This window comes from Homalodisca vitripennis, chromosome 2, assembly GCF_021130785.1.
Source record: "Homalodisca vitripennis isolate AUS2020 chromosome 2, UT_GWSS_2.1, whole genome shotgun sequence".
Classification (NCBI taxonomy): domain Eukaryota; kingdom Metazoa; phylum Arthropoda; class Insecta; order Hemiptera; family Cicadellidae; genus Homalodisca; species Homalodisca vitripennis.
The window spans coordinates 45463444-45479936 of record NC_060208.1 but is presented as its reverse complement, the minus strand read 5'-3'; the positions used below and the strand labels follow the sequence as shown (position 1 = coordinate 45479936).

Below are 16493 nucleotides of genomic sequence, written 5' to 3'. Positions count from 1 at the left end.
GCTCTGCCACTGAGGTGTTTCAGTTGGCACAAAAATTTCCGGGAGTGCCGCGATAACGTCCATGACAAACAGCGCGTCGGTCCTCCATCAACGAGTCACACGGACACAAATGTGCAAAAAGTGCGTGATGTGTTGAACAGTGATCGTCGTCTGAGCATTCGGGCTATCGCAGATGAGGTCGGAATTGATAAGATGACCGTTCAAAACATTATTAAGAACGATCTGGGCATGAGGAAGATCTGCGTGAAGCTAGTACCCAAACACCTGACTGATGAGCAAAAGAAGCGTCGTGTTGCTGTCGCTTCGGAAATCCTTGATCGACTGCAAACCGAACCAGAGTTTTTCAACCACGTTATTACAGGAGACCAGACGTGGGTTTTTTAATACGATCCTGAGACGAAGCGGCAGAGTTCGGAGTGGCACACACCGGCGTCACCATGACTGAAAAAAGCGTGCATGAGCAAATCGAAAGTGAAGTCGATGCTCATTGCTTTCTTTGACGTGAAAGGCATTGTTCACAAAGAGTTTGTGCCACCCGGTCAAACTGTAAACGGCCAGTACTACAGAGAGGTGCTCCGTCAACTAACCGCCCGGGTTCACCGAGTCTGTCCGGAGATTGCCGATTCGTGGATTCTCCATCACGACAATGCACCGTCGCACACCTGCCTGCTCGTCACCGAACAGTTGGCAAAACAGTTGAGGGCAACATTGCCACAGCCTCCTTACAGCCCGGATATGGCACCACCGGACTTCTTTCTGTTCCCCAAGATCAAGAGACACCTTAAGGGGATGCGGTTCGGGACTCTGGAAAACGTTCAACGTGCTACGACGAAGGCTCTAGACAACATCGAGGTTGCCGACTTCCAGGGAGCGTTCAGGGATTGGAAAATACGGTATCAGCGTGTTATCGACTCCAATGGGGACTACTTTGAAGATTTCTAAAGAAAAATTGTACATATTTTGCCAATAAAAAATTTCCTGAAGTCAGTCCGGTTACTTATTATACAGACCCTGTAGTATTAGGGCATAGCATTAGCTATCTGCAGTACATTACAATACAGTCCACTCAATATCAGTATAGTTTTTGTCACTAGTTTAGTATACATTAAAGTACACATTTTTACTAAAGAGATACCTAAAGTGCTTTATTTATAGACTATAATTATTCCAACACCCCAGGTGTCCCATGCGCGACAACATCATATTAATAGTAATATTTATACAAAAAATGTTATTTCCATCCAAAAATTAATGTTCTCATTTGCTTAGTTTTGCCTATTATAAGTGTTTCTTACTTTGTTAATTTCTTAAATGTTGTTATTTGTACTAGATGATAGGGCATTATGACAAGCCAAATTTTATGCTCAAACATTTATTTTATGATTAAACATCTTAAATGTAAAGTGTGTTGTGATGTTAAACCACCAGCAGTCAAAGTCAATGCCAATAAGACAAGCACAATACTCAGTGTGTTGTGGAAAGACGAGTTAATCAAGTTTATGCAGTAAGAGAGCTAGTACATTCAGCCGCTCATTGCAATACTCTGAGCAAACTTCTGTGTGCAATAAAGAACAAGCAATGTGGTTTTCTGATGTCTGGAGTTTTACTTCTGCATAACAATGGCATATCCTATCCAGATATTCAAACTTTAATTAAATCTTTTTAGATGGGAACAAACACAGTCAAGTGAATTTCACTGTCTAAAGTAGTTTCTTGGCGGTAAGTGTCTCACCTCACCTGTTCTTACAGTTTCTTCATTTTATCTTTGCCAGGTGACAGTCATATGATTTCAGCATAAAAAGACATGTAAAAATGTTATGAATATTGTTTAAACTAAAATGGAAACATAATTTTTTACATAGAGCAAGAGGTAAAAAATTAAATTAAAACAGGTTATTTTTTTAAATTGGTGGGGTATACTTTTTATTAGAAAGTAGACCTTAACTCCTGATGATCCCTCAATATAGATTTATTGTTATGAAATAGCATCTAATCAAGTATTCAGATTCAACAATTACAATTATTATGTACTTATCAATTAATGTACTACAGGTGATTAAATGAAAATTATAACTTGGAATGGAGAATTCATTTTAAATACTAATTTTGTAATACTGTTTAATTTATGTCTGTATACATTTGGATAGTTAGTTTTATTGTTAAATATGGCATTACACCATACTACTAATTTTTATAACTATAGTACAGTGCATCCTCGTTAAGTCAGACTAGCCTGGACCACGGACGATCCGTCATAAAGGAAATCCAGGTTTAACGGAGAATATTGAACAAACAAAGAACAAAATGTACAAACAATACAATATTTTTTTATTGCACAAAAGCACTTAAAATACACATCACGATACAGTATATACAGTTAAATTTTTCTGAAGGAATTTTATTAGTTTGAGTTGCGTTAGCTTTGAATACTGGCATTATAAATAATTCACACAAACTGATCTGACACAATATTTAAGTGAAAAGAATTGGGACACAAACACATTAGTGAGTGGTGGCCTGAAGTGAGAAGATAGGTTATTTCCGCCCTCCCCTCACGTTGTCATTTGACCGACTTACTCATCGAGTTCTCTGAACACTCTCGGCAGTCTCGGCAGTCTGGGTGGGTAAATTGTCCTGAACTGATCTGGAAATGTATTATAGCACAAAATGTGTGAATTTTTTAATTATTGTGACCAATATTGATGTACAATTACAGCACAAAATTAATACACTGCAGATAACACACCGACCCAGACAGTATTCAAGGTTACTTTGCAGACAATCTTTATATTAGCAGTTTTCTATAATCCATAATAGAATTAATTAATTGCAGTAATTAATTAATCGAAGTAATTAATTTAACTTATTAATTGATTGATTGAACTAATTATTAATTGATTCATAGTTTATTTAAAATATCAATAAATTGCTATTGTTCCTTTAAGTTTAAAAAACTTAAATGAAATGATTATCTCCATTTTAGGCTTTGCTTTATATCATAGACAAACTATTACCATTTACCTTATTATCTTTCTGAAATATCAACCTCCCCCCCTACTGCTTCATAAAACTAAGCAGTGATATTCTTATACATAGATACTAGCAGCATATTGGCAAGCACTATGCTCAAAAGCTTTTTGCGTACTCCAAAAGCCTTACATGTTTAGTTTTAGCAATCCTGTAAATCACTGGAAAACAACCACTTTTCCAATCATGGAAAATTGCCTTCCTTTTCCAAAATGTTATAAGATAGCATAATGTCCCTTTAACCCTCCGACTGATAATAAGAAACTCCCAGAATAATATATTGATTTTTGTCTTTGCACAGCATATTTTCCAGATATAAAAAATATATAATAAATGCTAAGTAATAAGTTATATATATATATATATATATATATATATATATATATAAATGTGGACTTACTAGTGTATCGTTTTTTTACTTGTACATGAATTAAAAAACGTGTAATGTAAATTTTTTGTTTTTTAAGTTTTACTTCATATAGCTTTCAAATAACTTGAGATAGTAAGATACTATAAATATACAAAATGTACACACTTTTGTAGTGAACTAAAAGATTATAACATGTGTATACTTATTTTCAACACAAAAAGCTTTTTGATAAAAATGTAAAGTATGTACTACTTTTTTTGGCAGTACGCATCCATATTGGTGTTTGATGAATTCTTTGATTCATCAGAGGAATATCAGTTAATAATGAATTGTTGTCACTGTCACTGTCGATTTGTTTACTACCCAACTCGCATTCCACCAGTTCATAAACATCCAGACTACCTGACAACAAATCTGACAAAGAAATATCATCATGCACTTCATTTGCTGATGTGTCACTTTCACCATCCAATAGTTCAAGTGTATCACTTAAAACAACAAGGATCACCCATTTCACAACATAACAATCAATCATAAACAACTAGCCTACATAATAACCTAGCAAGGGTAGCAACAACGTCAAGGCATGCAGCGAGTCACTAGATGCGTAGTCCGTCAGCTGTATGCCGTACTGTGTATGGATCAATATCAGCTGACAACGAATAATATTACAAATTTAAACTATATAAAATGAATTGCTATTTATAACTAGAGGATTCTACTGGTGCAAGTTATGTCTTATAACTTAAATGGTTTTCACTTAATAATAGCAGAAAATTGACTGACGGCTGTGCCGTCTTTATCAGTTCACAAGCGATATTAATGAACGTCTGTGCCATCGGTCATCAGCTGTAGGGTTAATTAGACATGGTCTAGTAGAAAAGCAAGTGTTCCACAGTTTTGTTTTATTAATTGCGTGAGCTACAGAGTTGAATATCACTGGTGATGCCCACTTGGTGAAGATGTTTCCTCAGATATCTATCTATGCCTTGTGATTAGGCCCAATATCTCAGAAAATAAATATTTATTTGTTTGTAAAGAGAAGATCGGATGCTACTTTCTGGGATGTTAAATGAAGAACAAGCTTACTTATCCTTAAACAGCATCATTCTTCATCTTCTGTTGTAGTGAGTTTTATGTGTATCCAGTTCAATTGTGCTACACAGCTGGAGATTCCAAATAACAATTGAGGTTCTGTCATGTTTGGTGATGGCCATAGTTAACTAAAGTACCAGATGTTTCATTCCCCATATTTATTGCATGGCCTGGAACCTAACAAAGAGTAACATTGTTTATCCTGCTGAGAAAGAAAACAACCTGATAACAATTATAGACAAGGTTTGAGTTGAACACACAGGGTTGACGCCTAAGAGCTGTCTGGCTACTGTTCATACCTGTACACCTCACCTGCATAATGATAACTCTTTCAGTTGATCTGATGTTCTGCTCAAATCATCCGGTCATGTCTTGGCAGTCTATGTTATGAAATCTTGTAATTTCCTTTGAATCTTAGCCAAATAGACTCTTATAAATGAACATCATTTATAAATGTTGATGCTATTTTAATGTTTCCTGTAGCAAGGAAACTCATCAACGGCAAACCGAGTGCCACCACCTTCATTTAAGAACTGCATCCAACTAGCAGCATGCTCTGCGGACCAGATTCTGCCCATGAATCCAGATCTGCCTGCAGATATCTTCACCTCCTGCCTAACCACGCCCATAAAGATAGCACTGCGCTGGTGAGTGTCATAGGTAGCTTTACACCCAATGTTATGTGATCCAATTTTTCAGAGCCTCACTTCTAAAATTAGGTTCAGATAATTTATAGTTGTTTCTGAAGTGGAATGCTAATAACATTGGTATTAATATAAATTATTTTGTTGTTTTTTAATATTATTTAATGGATTAATATACATTTAAAAAATCAAATTCTTGTAATAAGTATAGGTTAGAAGAAAATAAATAATTTTGGTAAAATTGGTGGTTTTGATATTTTGGATTCAATTCTTTTCTTCTGAGGTATTTAAATATACATATATGCTGTAAAATAATCCTAACCACTGGGTTAACCGAATCCATTATAAAAATTAATAACCTTTAAGGAAGCCAGTACAAAATTATGCTAAAGTTACCATTTTTATATGCAAGAGTGCTGAATACTGCAGTGGCACTGTACTTAAAACAATAATGATATAGGATTAAAATGTGCCTGTTGGTTGCACCAACAACACCTCAACAAGTTGACGCTATCAATGTAGGACCTAACCTAACCTAGACTAAACCACACATTTACAAATAGGCGCATCAACATGGGCTTAGTAATTCAATGAATTACTACTGCAATCACTACGGTTCTAAAGTTCTATTGTAAATTATTTTCTCTAAATCAGTTGTTTTTAGGATATTTGGATATGTGTGTGTTCAAGGCTAAAATCTACATATGATGAATTATGCCATTTAAAAGACAATATTTTGACTGAATAACCAATATGATTCTTAACTGAAAACTGTCTGTTTATTTAATTTGATTATAATGATTAATCTTTAAACTTTTATTAATGTTATTATCTTTTTCAGGTTTGTAATGCAGAATCAGAACCGACTAGAGCCCAGAGTAACTTTAGATCTGATCGACAAGTGAGTAGTACTTGTGTTCAAACATGTAGTGGTAAAAAATGTCTCAAAATACTGTAAAATGACCATAAACAAATGGAATTTTTTATATTGGACTGCCAAATCAGCCTGTGATGCATTTTAATTCTGCTCCAGGTATTTGACCAGTGCACTTGAATAACAGTTTAATTTCTACTGACATTGTTATTTTAGAAAAACTTGGTAGTAATTCAGTTAGCTTGTAACAAGAAAGGTTGGCAATACATCTGCTTTAAAGTTCTTCTTTTTATTTGTTAAATGTTGCCAGTATGTTTACCACATTGCCATAGGTATCTTTTTGCGGAATTAAGAGTGCTTCATTGATCCATAGTACGTTACAACCCTTGATAAGTAGAGTTCTTCATTGATGTTTGAATTGGTAAGTGATCTTGGATTTATTGTGGCCGCTGTTATATAAGGTAGGGCAATTCAATATAGATTTTCTTGGGATATTGTCCCAAGGAATTGCCTTAGAATTGAAAACCAATTGATAAATCCTGTGGATTTTTTCAACAATCTCTTGTTTGCTGAATCAATGTTGGGTCTTTCAACAAAGCATCAGTTCAGCCAAATGCAGTTCTCTGTCTGTTATTTCAGCCTGCAGACCGAGATAGTTGCAGCTTCTTTAAAGAAGGTACATTTATTTTCCAGATGTTTATTTAATTTGATGTTATCTTGATATGGACTGCAACTTGAGTTATGAATGAACAAGGTTGGGTAGACAACAGACAAATCCTTATTGTATATAAGTTTCTAATTCACTTTGTTCTCCTGGCCACTAGTATTATTACAGTTTTAAAATATCAGTCAATGTGTTGCAAAAAGTAAAGTTAAACAACAGAATGTGTAAGTAAACTCAGGCACTAAATGGATTAGTGTTGAGCTCGAACGTAGTTGACTAAATATATATTTTCAGAATCCCTGGCCAGCTGAGTGATAGAAGAACAATGCTGGGAGAACTGAACTGGATTTTCACAGCTATCACCGATACTATAGCGTGGAACACTCTACCTAGAGGTAAGATGCTTTTCCCCAACCTCCCTGTTCATCAGAAAACTCTTTCATGTCTCCCAGTGAGGCTAAAATAGATCTTAACCTTAGAACCCCTCTTGTATTTTCTGTACTGATAAGGTCTATTAGAGCTGACTTCCAATTGTTTCTTTGAGTTGGTATAAATGATATAGATTTAACTAAAATTCAATTTATTGCTTGGTATGTAGTTGAGAACTTTATTACATTGTAGGAAAAAACATAACTTCAGAGACAAGAATATTAATAATGAACAAGTACTAGGCTAGAGTTGTAAAATCTTTGAACTTGTAAATTTTGAGTTGCCTGGATCATTCCAAAACAATTTTTAGCGTAAATAAAAACAGCTAAGCAATATCAAATTTATAAATGGTTAAGAACATGCAAAAATATTGAGATAATACAAAATAAACATAAATAAGTTATGGGAAATTCATAGCCATATTGTCAAATGTTAACACAATACATTATTCTCACTCTTGTACTTCATTTCCAGTAAAGCCAATAACATAATTCTGTGTATAGATTATTCACAATAGCACAACCTTATTTATGTTTAATTAATTTAACCACCATTTAATTATTTTTATTGTTTTCATTTATAGTCTTGAAAGCATAGAGTAAGCTTGATAGTAGTAGCACTGTTTATTTCAACCTTTTCTGTAATATGCAGTTCTTGGTCTGTATTGTAATGCAGATATCAAAGACAAAGTTACTCTCTAATTTCTAATAAATTTAAAGACTGTTATAAAACCCATCTTGGTTGTCTTTTGACAGAAGTAGGCTTCTCAGACTTGTGTATGTAGGTATATTTGTTTCCTAATCAGGGATGAATGAATGAATGAATGTTTATTGTCATATTACATCTTACAAGATCCAGCTATGCTGGTAAGACAGATGACATAGTCAGAAATTTCCCTTTTTTCGGTCTCCCATCGTTAGTACTAATAGATTTAACAAGATTCTAGCTAAAATGATTTGCTAACAAATAAATAAGCTCTATTCTAAATAACAGTATTAATATTTTCAGCTATGAATAAATTAACTATAAACTAATTAACAGTATTAAAACCTATGTCAAAACATTTATTTTGTAAAGCATTCCTGAGTCAGATAACATTAAAATTGTAGTACACCATACCTACAAAAAAAAGGTTAAACAAGGGAAACAAGGTTAAATCAAATATGGCACAAAAAGTACTGACTGGAGTAAATTACAATGGCCATTAATATATGGACTTAACTTAACATATTTTCTTGATTGTGGTATAAGGGCAAACTCAATATTTGCATCGGAAATATAATTCCCTGGAACCAGAAGTGCTCATTCACATGCAAAGCCTATTATATTGCGTGTTAAGCCACCGGTAACTGCTAGTGTCAAATATAATTTTACTTGTGTGTGAATAACAAAGTATATTTTTAAAACTAAATACATCTTTAATGCACTCGGTTTGGATTCAGAAGGAGGTGGCTGACTGTTGATGCCATGGCACCCTGTGGGACCTGAACTGTGCAAATTATCATAGGTAGAGAACTTCCTGGTGCCGGGAATTCCCAGAGGCTGGAAAATACATAAGGTTGGGAGCTGTCAGAGCCCCAGGAACTCACAGAGGATAAGAGCTGTTAGGGGTCTGGAGCTTCCAAATGCCAAGTGCTACCATAAACTAGGAACTTCCAGAGGCTGGGAGCTCCTAGTGGCCAAGAGCTCTCAGAGTTTGGAGCTCTCAAAGACAGGTATCGTTCAGATACCAGAAGCTCAGAGGCCTTGAGCCACCAGTGCCTTAGAGCTCCTAAAGGCTGAGAGGTCTTAGGGGTCGAGGACTTCCATAGTTGAAATGCTCCCAAAGGCTGGTAGCTGCCAGAGGTTAGGAGGTCCTTGAGGTTCATTACTCTTGAAGTCTGAGAGCTCCCAAAAACGGGGAGTTGACAAAGACCAGAAGCTGTTAGAAGCCAGGGCTTTAGAGAGTTAATGTAATTTATGTTCTTGTGACTCTTAAAGAACCAGATGGTTTATTGACATAAGTTACAATGTGCAAGTCTTATGAACTGCAAAGGGAATCTACCTGTGTCTTGTGACTGGTGAGACTGCTTATTAAATTTTATATAGCTCAGTGCAGTCAAATTCTCTTTGTATATTGTCCTTTTTCTAAGTTGCGAACTTTGAATCTGCCAAAGTTATGACACTACTTTCTTTATACATATAAAATAATAATGGTTCTGATATGTCAAGTTACTATCCATTAAACTGATTAGCACAGAATATGATTAACCCTTCATGCTCAGTAAATAAATCACCAAGCATCACTGTAGTTATCAATACAAATTCAGTAATATTTAAATTTACAGCTGTCCATTTTCTGTTGGCATTGAAGATTTGTCAAACTCCTGAGCAGCTCACAGCCAACCATATCTTCCCTCTGGCATTACGATGGATCCCATGCCAAGTGTGCAGTTGTCTCTCGGTCTTGCTGACTTCAACAATTTTAACAATTTTGTGCTTCATAGAAAACTATTAGAGCATTATCTGTTCTTCTTATTTCTTCATTGACACATGACCAAGTTGCAAGGTCATATCTATTTGGCAAGTCAACCAACACCACCTTACTCTTCTGGAACTTCTATAAAGTCTCTGTAATGCAAGATAAAGGCTTCCATTAACTATTTCTATGCTACAGAATTTGCATACCACATAATTACTAAGGTGTCTCTGCAGCTTGAATGCTCAAAATTTAAAACCTCCTTCGAACAATCACCCTTTTTATGTAACCAATAGTGTCAGAAGAAGTTAATTTAATAGTAATGTTGTATTTATTAAACACATAATTATGAAATACATATACAAGATAATATTTCACCATAGTTGTATATTAAATAAAAATAAAAAAGTAACTTTATATACTATATAAAACAACGAATAAGATCACATTTCAAAAATACGTAACCATGCATAACAGTCAACAATAGCAGAGCATTAGACTAAACAAAGTAAGAGTGTTTATGCTTGGAGTGACAGCTGGACAGACAAAACAAACAAACCCTTGAGTTGTCGCTGTCACTGGATGTATGAGTCACTGGATGTTATGAGTCACGTTGCACATTGTGTAATAATAAAACACCAAAGAAGCACTCTCATACATTGCATTCTGGTGGTCTTTTGTAGAACGAACAAATATAATATTTAGTTTTGAGGTATCACAATATATTCTGCTTGGAACATTTAGAGTTAGATTTAATCAGCAAGATATTCCACTAACAGTGTACAAAGGATGGTTCTACAGTACATAGCTTCATCCCAAATGAAAAAAAAATAAATAAAAAAACAATATTTAGTTTAATTTGTGATTCACAAATCCTGATACAGATGACGATAGTTCAAATTTTGCTTGTGATAAGTTCTTAGAAATGTTTGTTAGAAAGATTAGACAGCGCAGAGAAATGTTAGGCATATGGTGGAAACACAAGTACTCAGTCTGCTCCTTTACCGAGTAGTCAGCCGTTTTGATGGTTGACCTATTAACTTTTTGTATCAGTACAGAATACAGAATACAGAAATCTTTATTCGTATACATGGAGTACAGAATTGTGTCAATATAATTTAGTTGTACAATCAGGTATTTAAAAATTCTTCTAGGGTGTAATATGGTTTCTGCAGCAGCCAGGCCTTGAGTGCTGTCTTGAAGTACTTCTCATCTCTGCGTCTCTTGAGGTCCTCTGGAAGATGATTGAAAAGTTTTCTCCCCATGTATGTAGGTTTCTTTTCAAATAGGGTCAGGTGGTGTGTGGGGAGGGCATAGTCACAGGCGTTTCTGGTGTCATAGCTGTGTGTGTCACCTAGCTGGTCAGGTTTCTGAGCTATTGTGAAGCAGATGGTCTCGCAGATGTAGAGTGAGACAGCTGTCAAGATCGCTAGTTCTCCAAATGCCTGACGGCATGAGTCTTGAGGAGTCAGTCCCGCAAGAATTCGAATTGCTTTCTTTTGTAGAACCAGAACCCGCTCCCTGTTTCTTACTGAGGAGTTGCCCCACACAAGTAGTCCGTACCTCAGATGAGATTCAAAAAGAGAGAAGTATGCTGTCCTGGTAGTATCATTGTTACAAGTACTTTTTATTCTTTTAAGAGCATAGATACTAGAGTTGAGCTTGCTGCAAAGACCATCAATGTGTGAGTTCCAAGAGAGATTGTCATCTATTGTTATGCCGAGATACTTGGCTTCATTATCTTGGATTATTTCAGGTAAGCCATAGTAATCATTGGTTCTTCGGCCTTTCCATATTAATTGTTGTGTTTTGCTCTCATTAAGAACTAGGTCATTATGTTGGCAGTATTGCTTTGTCATATTCAGGGCTATAAATGAATTTATTTCAAGAGATTCTGTGTCTTTTTTTGCAATAAGAAGAGCGGTGTCATCTGCATATAACATAGCTTGGGCCCAGTCAAGAAGATAGCTTGGTAGGTCATTTGTCAGCAATATGAAGAGCACTGGTCCAAGTATAGATCCCTGAGGTACACCTCTAGTGATTGGGAGTAAGGTTGATCTTGCTTTATGGGATGTGTTGTTTCTGGTATAATTTACTTCCACTAGTTGCTGTCGATCTTTCAGGTAGCTAGCAAGCCAGTCATGTGATGCTCCCTGACTATTAATAATATTAATAAATTTTATATTAATAATAAAATGTTATACAATTAGTATTTTAAGTGATAAAAATATCAAATAAATTACTAGCTATTAATAAATATCTTATTGAATCATAATTTAAATTTAATAGATCTAAAACCAGGATTAATATAAACTATAGTTAGTTTCGATATTATAATTTAAATGTTTGCTTTTTTTGAGTGTATTTTTAAGAGAGGCGACTTGAATGACAATAGACAATAGACTTTATTTTCATATTCATCAAGAACAGAGACAGCGTCAAATCTTAAAAAGTATAAGTTAAAACATTTTTGTTAACTTTTATTAGTAGGTGTTGATGGTCATAAATTCTTCTAGGCTGTATACAGTCTTTTCCACTAGCCACTTGAACATTTTCCTCTTCAAAACTTGTGGGCCAAGGTTCTTAAGTTCTCCTGGTAGCATGTTGTATAACCTGGCACCTGCATAGGTTGGCTTCTTGGCGAATAGAGCTGATCTGTGGGCTGGCAGATTGAAGTCATTGCCATGTCTTGTTTGGCGTTCATGGATATCACGGTTCCTCAAGCAGTTTTGTCTGATAGCCAGTAATATTACCTCCGTAATGTAAATAGACACCACTGTGAGTATGCCCAAGTTCTTAAAAGCATCTCTACAGCTTTCTTGAGGATTTAAATCAGCCATGATTCGCACTGCACGCTTCTGCATAACTAGGACTCGCTGAAGGTTGGTGATAGAAGAGCCCCCCCAAAGCACTATTCCATAGCGAACATGTGTCTCGAAAAGCGCAAAGTAAGCGATTCTAGTAGCTTCTGGTGTGCTAATGTGTTTAACTCTCTTTAAAACAAAAAGAGCTGTGCTGAGTTTTGAACACATTATGTCTACATGTTGATTCCATGAGAGACGATTGTCAATTGTGACACCCAAATGCTTTGCAGAGAGCACTTGTTCTAGGTCCAGTGGCGAAGATACATAATCTTTATGTCTTCCCCATATGATGCATTTGGTTTTGGATGCATTGAAAATCAGATTGTTGTTCAGGCAGTAGTGCTTAGCTGTAGTTATAGATGTGTAGGTGTCAATTTCCAGTGCCTGCACCGACTTGTTGTTTGTGACGAGGACAGTGTCATCCGCGTATGACACTGGATAGCAACCCTCCCCCAAGTGCTCCTGAAGGTCTCCAATGAAAAGCACAAACAGTACAGGCCCCAAGACAGATCCTTGAGGAACACCTCTTTTAATTTCCATCGGTTCGGATGTTTCAACTCTGATATTTCCCTCCAGAACCTGTCTGATCTCCACTATGTTCCTTCTACCCTGCAAGTAACTTTCAAACCACTTTAGTGCTGTACCCTTGATGCCTAAAGAGCTAAGTTTTGTCAATAATAATCTGTGGTTAAGGCAATTGAAAGCTTTGCTTAGATCTAGAAAAAAACTACAAACATTTTTTCCCTCCTCAAGGTTGTCAATGAGGTGCTCAACCAAATCAATGAGGGCACTGGTGGTTGATCTTCCCGATATGAAGCCATGTTGTCTCTCTGGTAGGTTGCGATTTATCTCCAAATGCTGTGTGAGACGTGTCAGTATGACCTTTTCCATGACTTTTGACACTGTAGGAATTAGAGAGATGGGCCTGAAATTCTGCACTTCCTTTTTATTACCTTGTTTGTGCAGAGGGTACACTTTGGAGGTTTTTAGATTCTCAGGACATCTACCCTGAGTTAGGGATTTGTTAACAATACTGGCGATTGGTATACAAACTTCATTTCTGCAGAAATGCTTCTAAATAAAAGCATGTCGCTACGATACTCGGGCTGTCCTACACTCTGACCCATGGATTGTGTCGTGCATGGACAGTTTATACAATAACATTTATTTTATATATATATATATATACCTATATTTAAAAATTTGAAAATTTTTTATGACTTTTATATATATATATATATATATATATATATGGAAAAATATTGGCTCAAAGACTATTATATAGAACAATAAAAGACTTCACAATCATTAACAATTTCAATAAAGAATATATATGTTTACTTTTTATTCATTGTATACACTATATATTTTATATCCTTTATGAAAACAGTAATTGAGTTGAATATTAAAAGATTTTGAAGTAGTCTTTTTCTTTATATATATCCTTATTTTTTTTTAATGCCCTTACACAAAGATTGAAAATGGTCTGGCAATAAGAAGTGAAAAAGTTTAACCCTCCGAGTGGCAGTACTTTTTTCTCCAAGTGGCAGGACAATTTTACTGATTTTGTATGTTCACAAAAGAAAATTTATATAAAATACTGTAAATTATATAAGTATGACATATCATATATCAAATTAAACTACAATACACACAGAATACAATGGTAATAATTTGAAACACTTTCTTTGGATAGGTGTTAAAAACTAATGTGCTGAATTCCAAAAATAAAAATTAAATATCTTTTACTTTTATGTTAGGCTGAGTAGATGTTACTGAATTTAATTTTTTAACACAAATCCAAAATAGTCATTTTGTTTAAATTTAATTCTGAAAAAAAATGTATATAGTTTGTATGTATTATTCCTAAAAAAAACACACACTAATTTCTGATCGAAACTTTTATGTACACATGTTTTTTACTGCATTTTAGTCAGTATCAGAGCCAACCTCATTCGTCCTGGTTTGAGAGGCCTCCAGTAATGTTCCAAGTAAGGGAAACACTCCCTATGAACCCCACAATTACTAGCTGGGCACCAGAAGTGACTGTTGCCCCATTTTTGGTGTGTCCAAACACTGCACTAAGACTTTCACTATGGCCTGGTAAATGAGGAATACGGTGAGGAAGATCCCCACTCCAGGTCCAGGAGGTGGTACATTAGGTGGATGAACTGGTTGTAAGGGTTCCACTAGTGCCAGTATATCTAAATACTATATCAAATTATAGTTTCGAATCTGGTCTTTCAAACCATACCTAATGTATAGCGTTTAAGTCGCGGCATAACATCGGAAATACCGGGACAAAAGAGGCTTGCGTTAATAGACGCTAGAGCGTGTCTGCCACTGGCGAACGAGATTTAATAGACGCTGCAGCGTCTTTCACCACTCGGAGGGTTAATGACTGTCGGAAGGAAGGGTAATATGCAAATGTAATATTAAATCCATTCAACAATAATATTCTTAAAAATTATTCCCAGGGCTATTTGTTTTGCAATTATGATTTCAGTTTATAACTTGTGCGGTTTTAATAATTAGTAATAAATTACTAAATAAATTATATTTTGTTAAGACAAGCGGTTCTGTTTTCTCTCTCTTAGGAGAATGTGATGTCGACGAGAAGAAGGCCACTTTGTCCCTATCTTCTATTTCTGATTAGGCTATATAAGTAGGTAAATACTTGCGTATGTATTATGAATATAACTTATGTATTTAATTTGACTTCAGATTCATAAATATTTTTTACTCCATTCCAAAAATTGAGTGGCTGGGTGCTTTCAGTAAATAGAAAATGCGACCTCAAACGTGTATTGTTGCTTGAGACAATTACTTTGAACACCCCAACACATGGCTTTAGCAGTCTATCTGGTCCAGCAGAAGTCTAGCACAAAAACTCTTCATGTATCTCAAAACTTTCAGAGCGATCCTCATATTGATTCTGAGACAGATCCAGAAAAAGAAGCCACCTGCATGAAAGAATCTAATTTAATATCTGTTTCAGACCTGTTCCAAAAGTTATTCCGCCAGGATTTGCTGGTGGCCAGCCTGTTTCGCAACTATCTGCTGGCTGAAAGGATCATGAGATCGTACGACTGTACACCAGTTAGTTCCCCTGCTCTACCCCCCACCTACCAGCACCCTATGTGGCAAGCGTGGGATCTTGCCTTAGACTTGTCACTGGCTCAGTTGCCTGCAGTGAGTTTTTGATATTTAGGTTTAAAATTGTTTGAGCTCTAATTACTTTAACCTAATGAAACCACACCACAAATTTCATCCTTTTTAGCAGAGTTCAGCATCACAGCATATTTAATCCTCTCGTCTCCCCTCCACCTTCTGTTACTCTTCTCACCCAACTATCTATATGCTTTGTAAAAACTCCTTTCCCTTCCTATGTTTTGTATTGCCATTTCCTCCCTTCACACATACTTTCAACCTTTACAGCCAAATATCTCTATATTTTCATCATCTTCTTGCTTCTATTTTTTCTCATATATATTTTTGGCACGTTCCCTTGTCCTTCTCAGATGTACAAACCACCTCAGCTGCTTCATCTCGATCCTTTTAACACTGATATACTTGATCTTCCTTTCTAATGGCTATATTCATTACTCCTAGATAATACATTCCTTTTTCTATTGAACTGTTCACGTGCTTGCAACATCTTATTGGCACATTCTTGCTTACATCATGTTTCTTACTGTGTTCGTAAATACTTATTTCTCTGCTTGTTCATTTGCTTCTTTTTCCATCCTACAATCCAAGACCACTTGGTTAAGGAATAAAAAATAAAAAAGTGTGTACATTTTTATTGCATTATTTGTATGTTCTTTTTTATTTTTATGTTGTTTTTATACTGTGTAATGATTCCATTTCAAAAACTGGTACAATTATTCTTTCTTAGATATGTGCCTGTAGATTCTGTGAATGACTATACATACAATAAATATTTCTCTACATTTGCAGAATCCTCCTGTCGGTTTCCACTCTTTATTGACATTGCTTGCAATAACTTGTATAGGAACTCATATGAGCTGCGGGAGGTTATTATGTGTTATGTTAAATAGAAAATAA

General features: G+C 35.4%; 1 protein-coding gene across 6 annotated transcripts in view; it reads left to right on the top strand.

Annotated features, from left to right (window-relative positions):
- The window catches only part of LOC124356170 (regulatory-associated protein of mTOR), a 98843-nt gene that overhangs the window by 22795 nt on the left and 59555 nt on the right, over window positions 1-16493 (top strand). For all 6 annotated transcript variants that reach the window (XR_006921826.1, XM_046807338.1, XM_046807337.1 and 3 more), the window contains exons 5-8: window positions 4976-5139; window positions 5978-6037; window positions 6969-7069; window positions 15424-15617. Coding sequence is in view for 5 of the 6 variants with exons in the window: in XM_046807338.1 (XP_046663294.1) it covers window positions 4976-5139; window positions 5978-6037; window positions 6969-7069; window positions 15424-15617 (519 nt within the window). In the remaining variant the exon portion in view is untranslated. The remainder of the gene's footprint in view (window positions 1-4975; window positions 5140-5977; window positions 6038-6968; window positions 7070-15423; window positions 15618-16493) is intronic.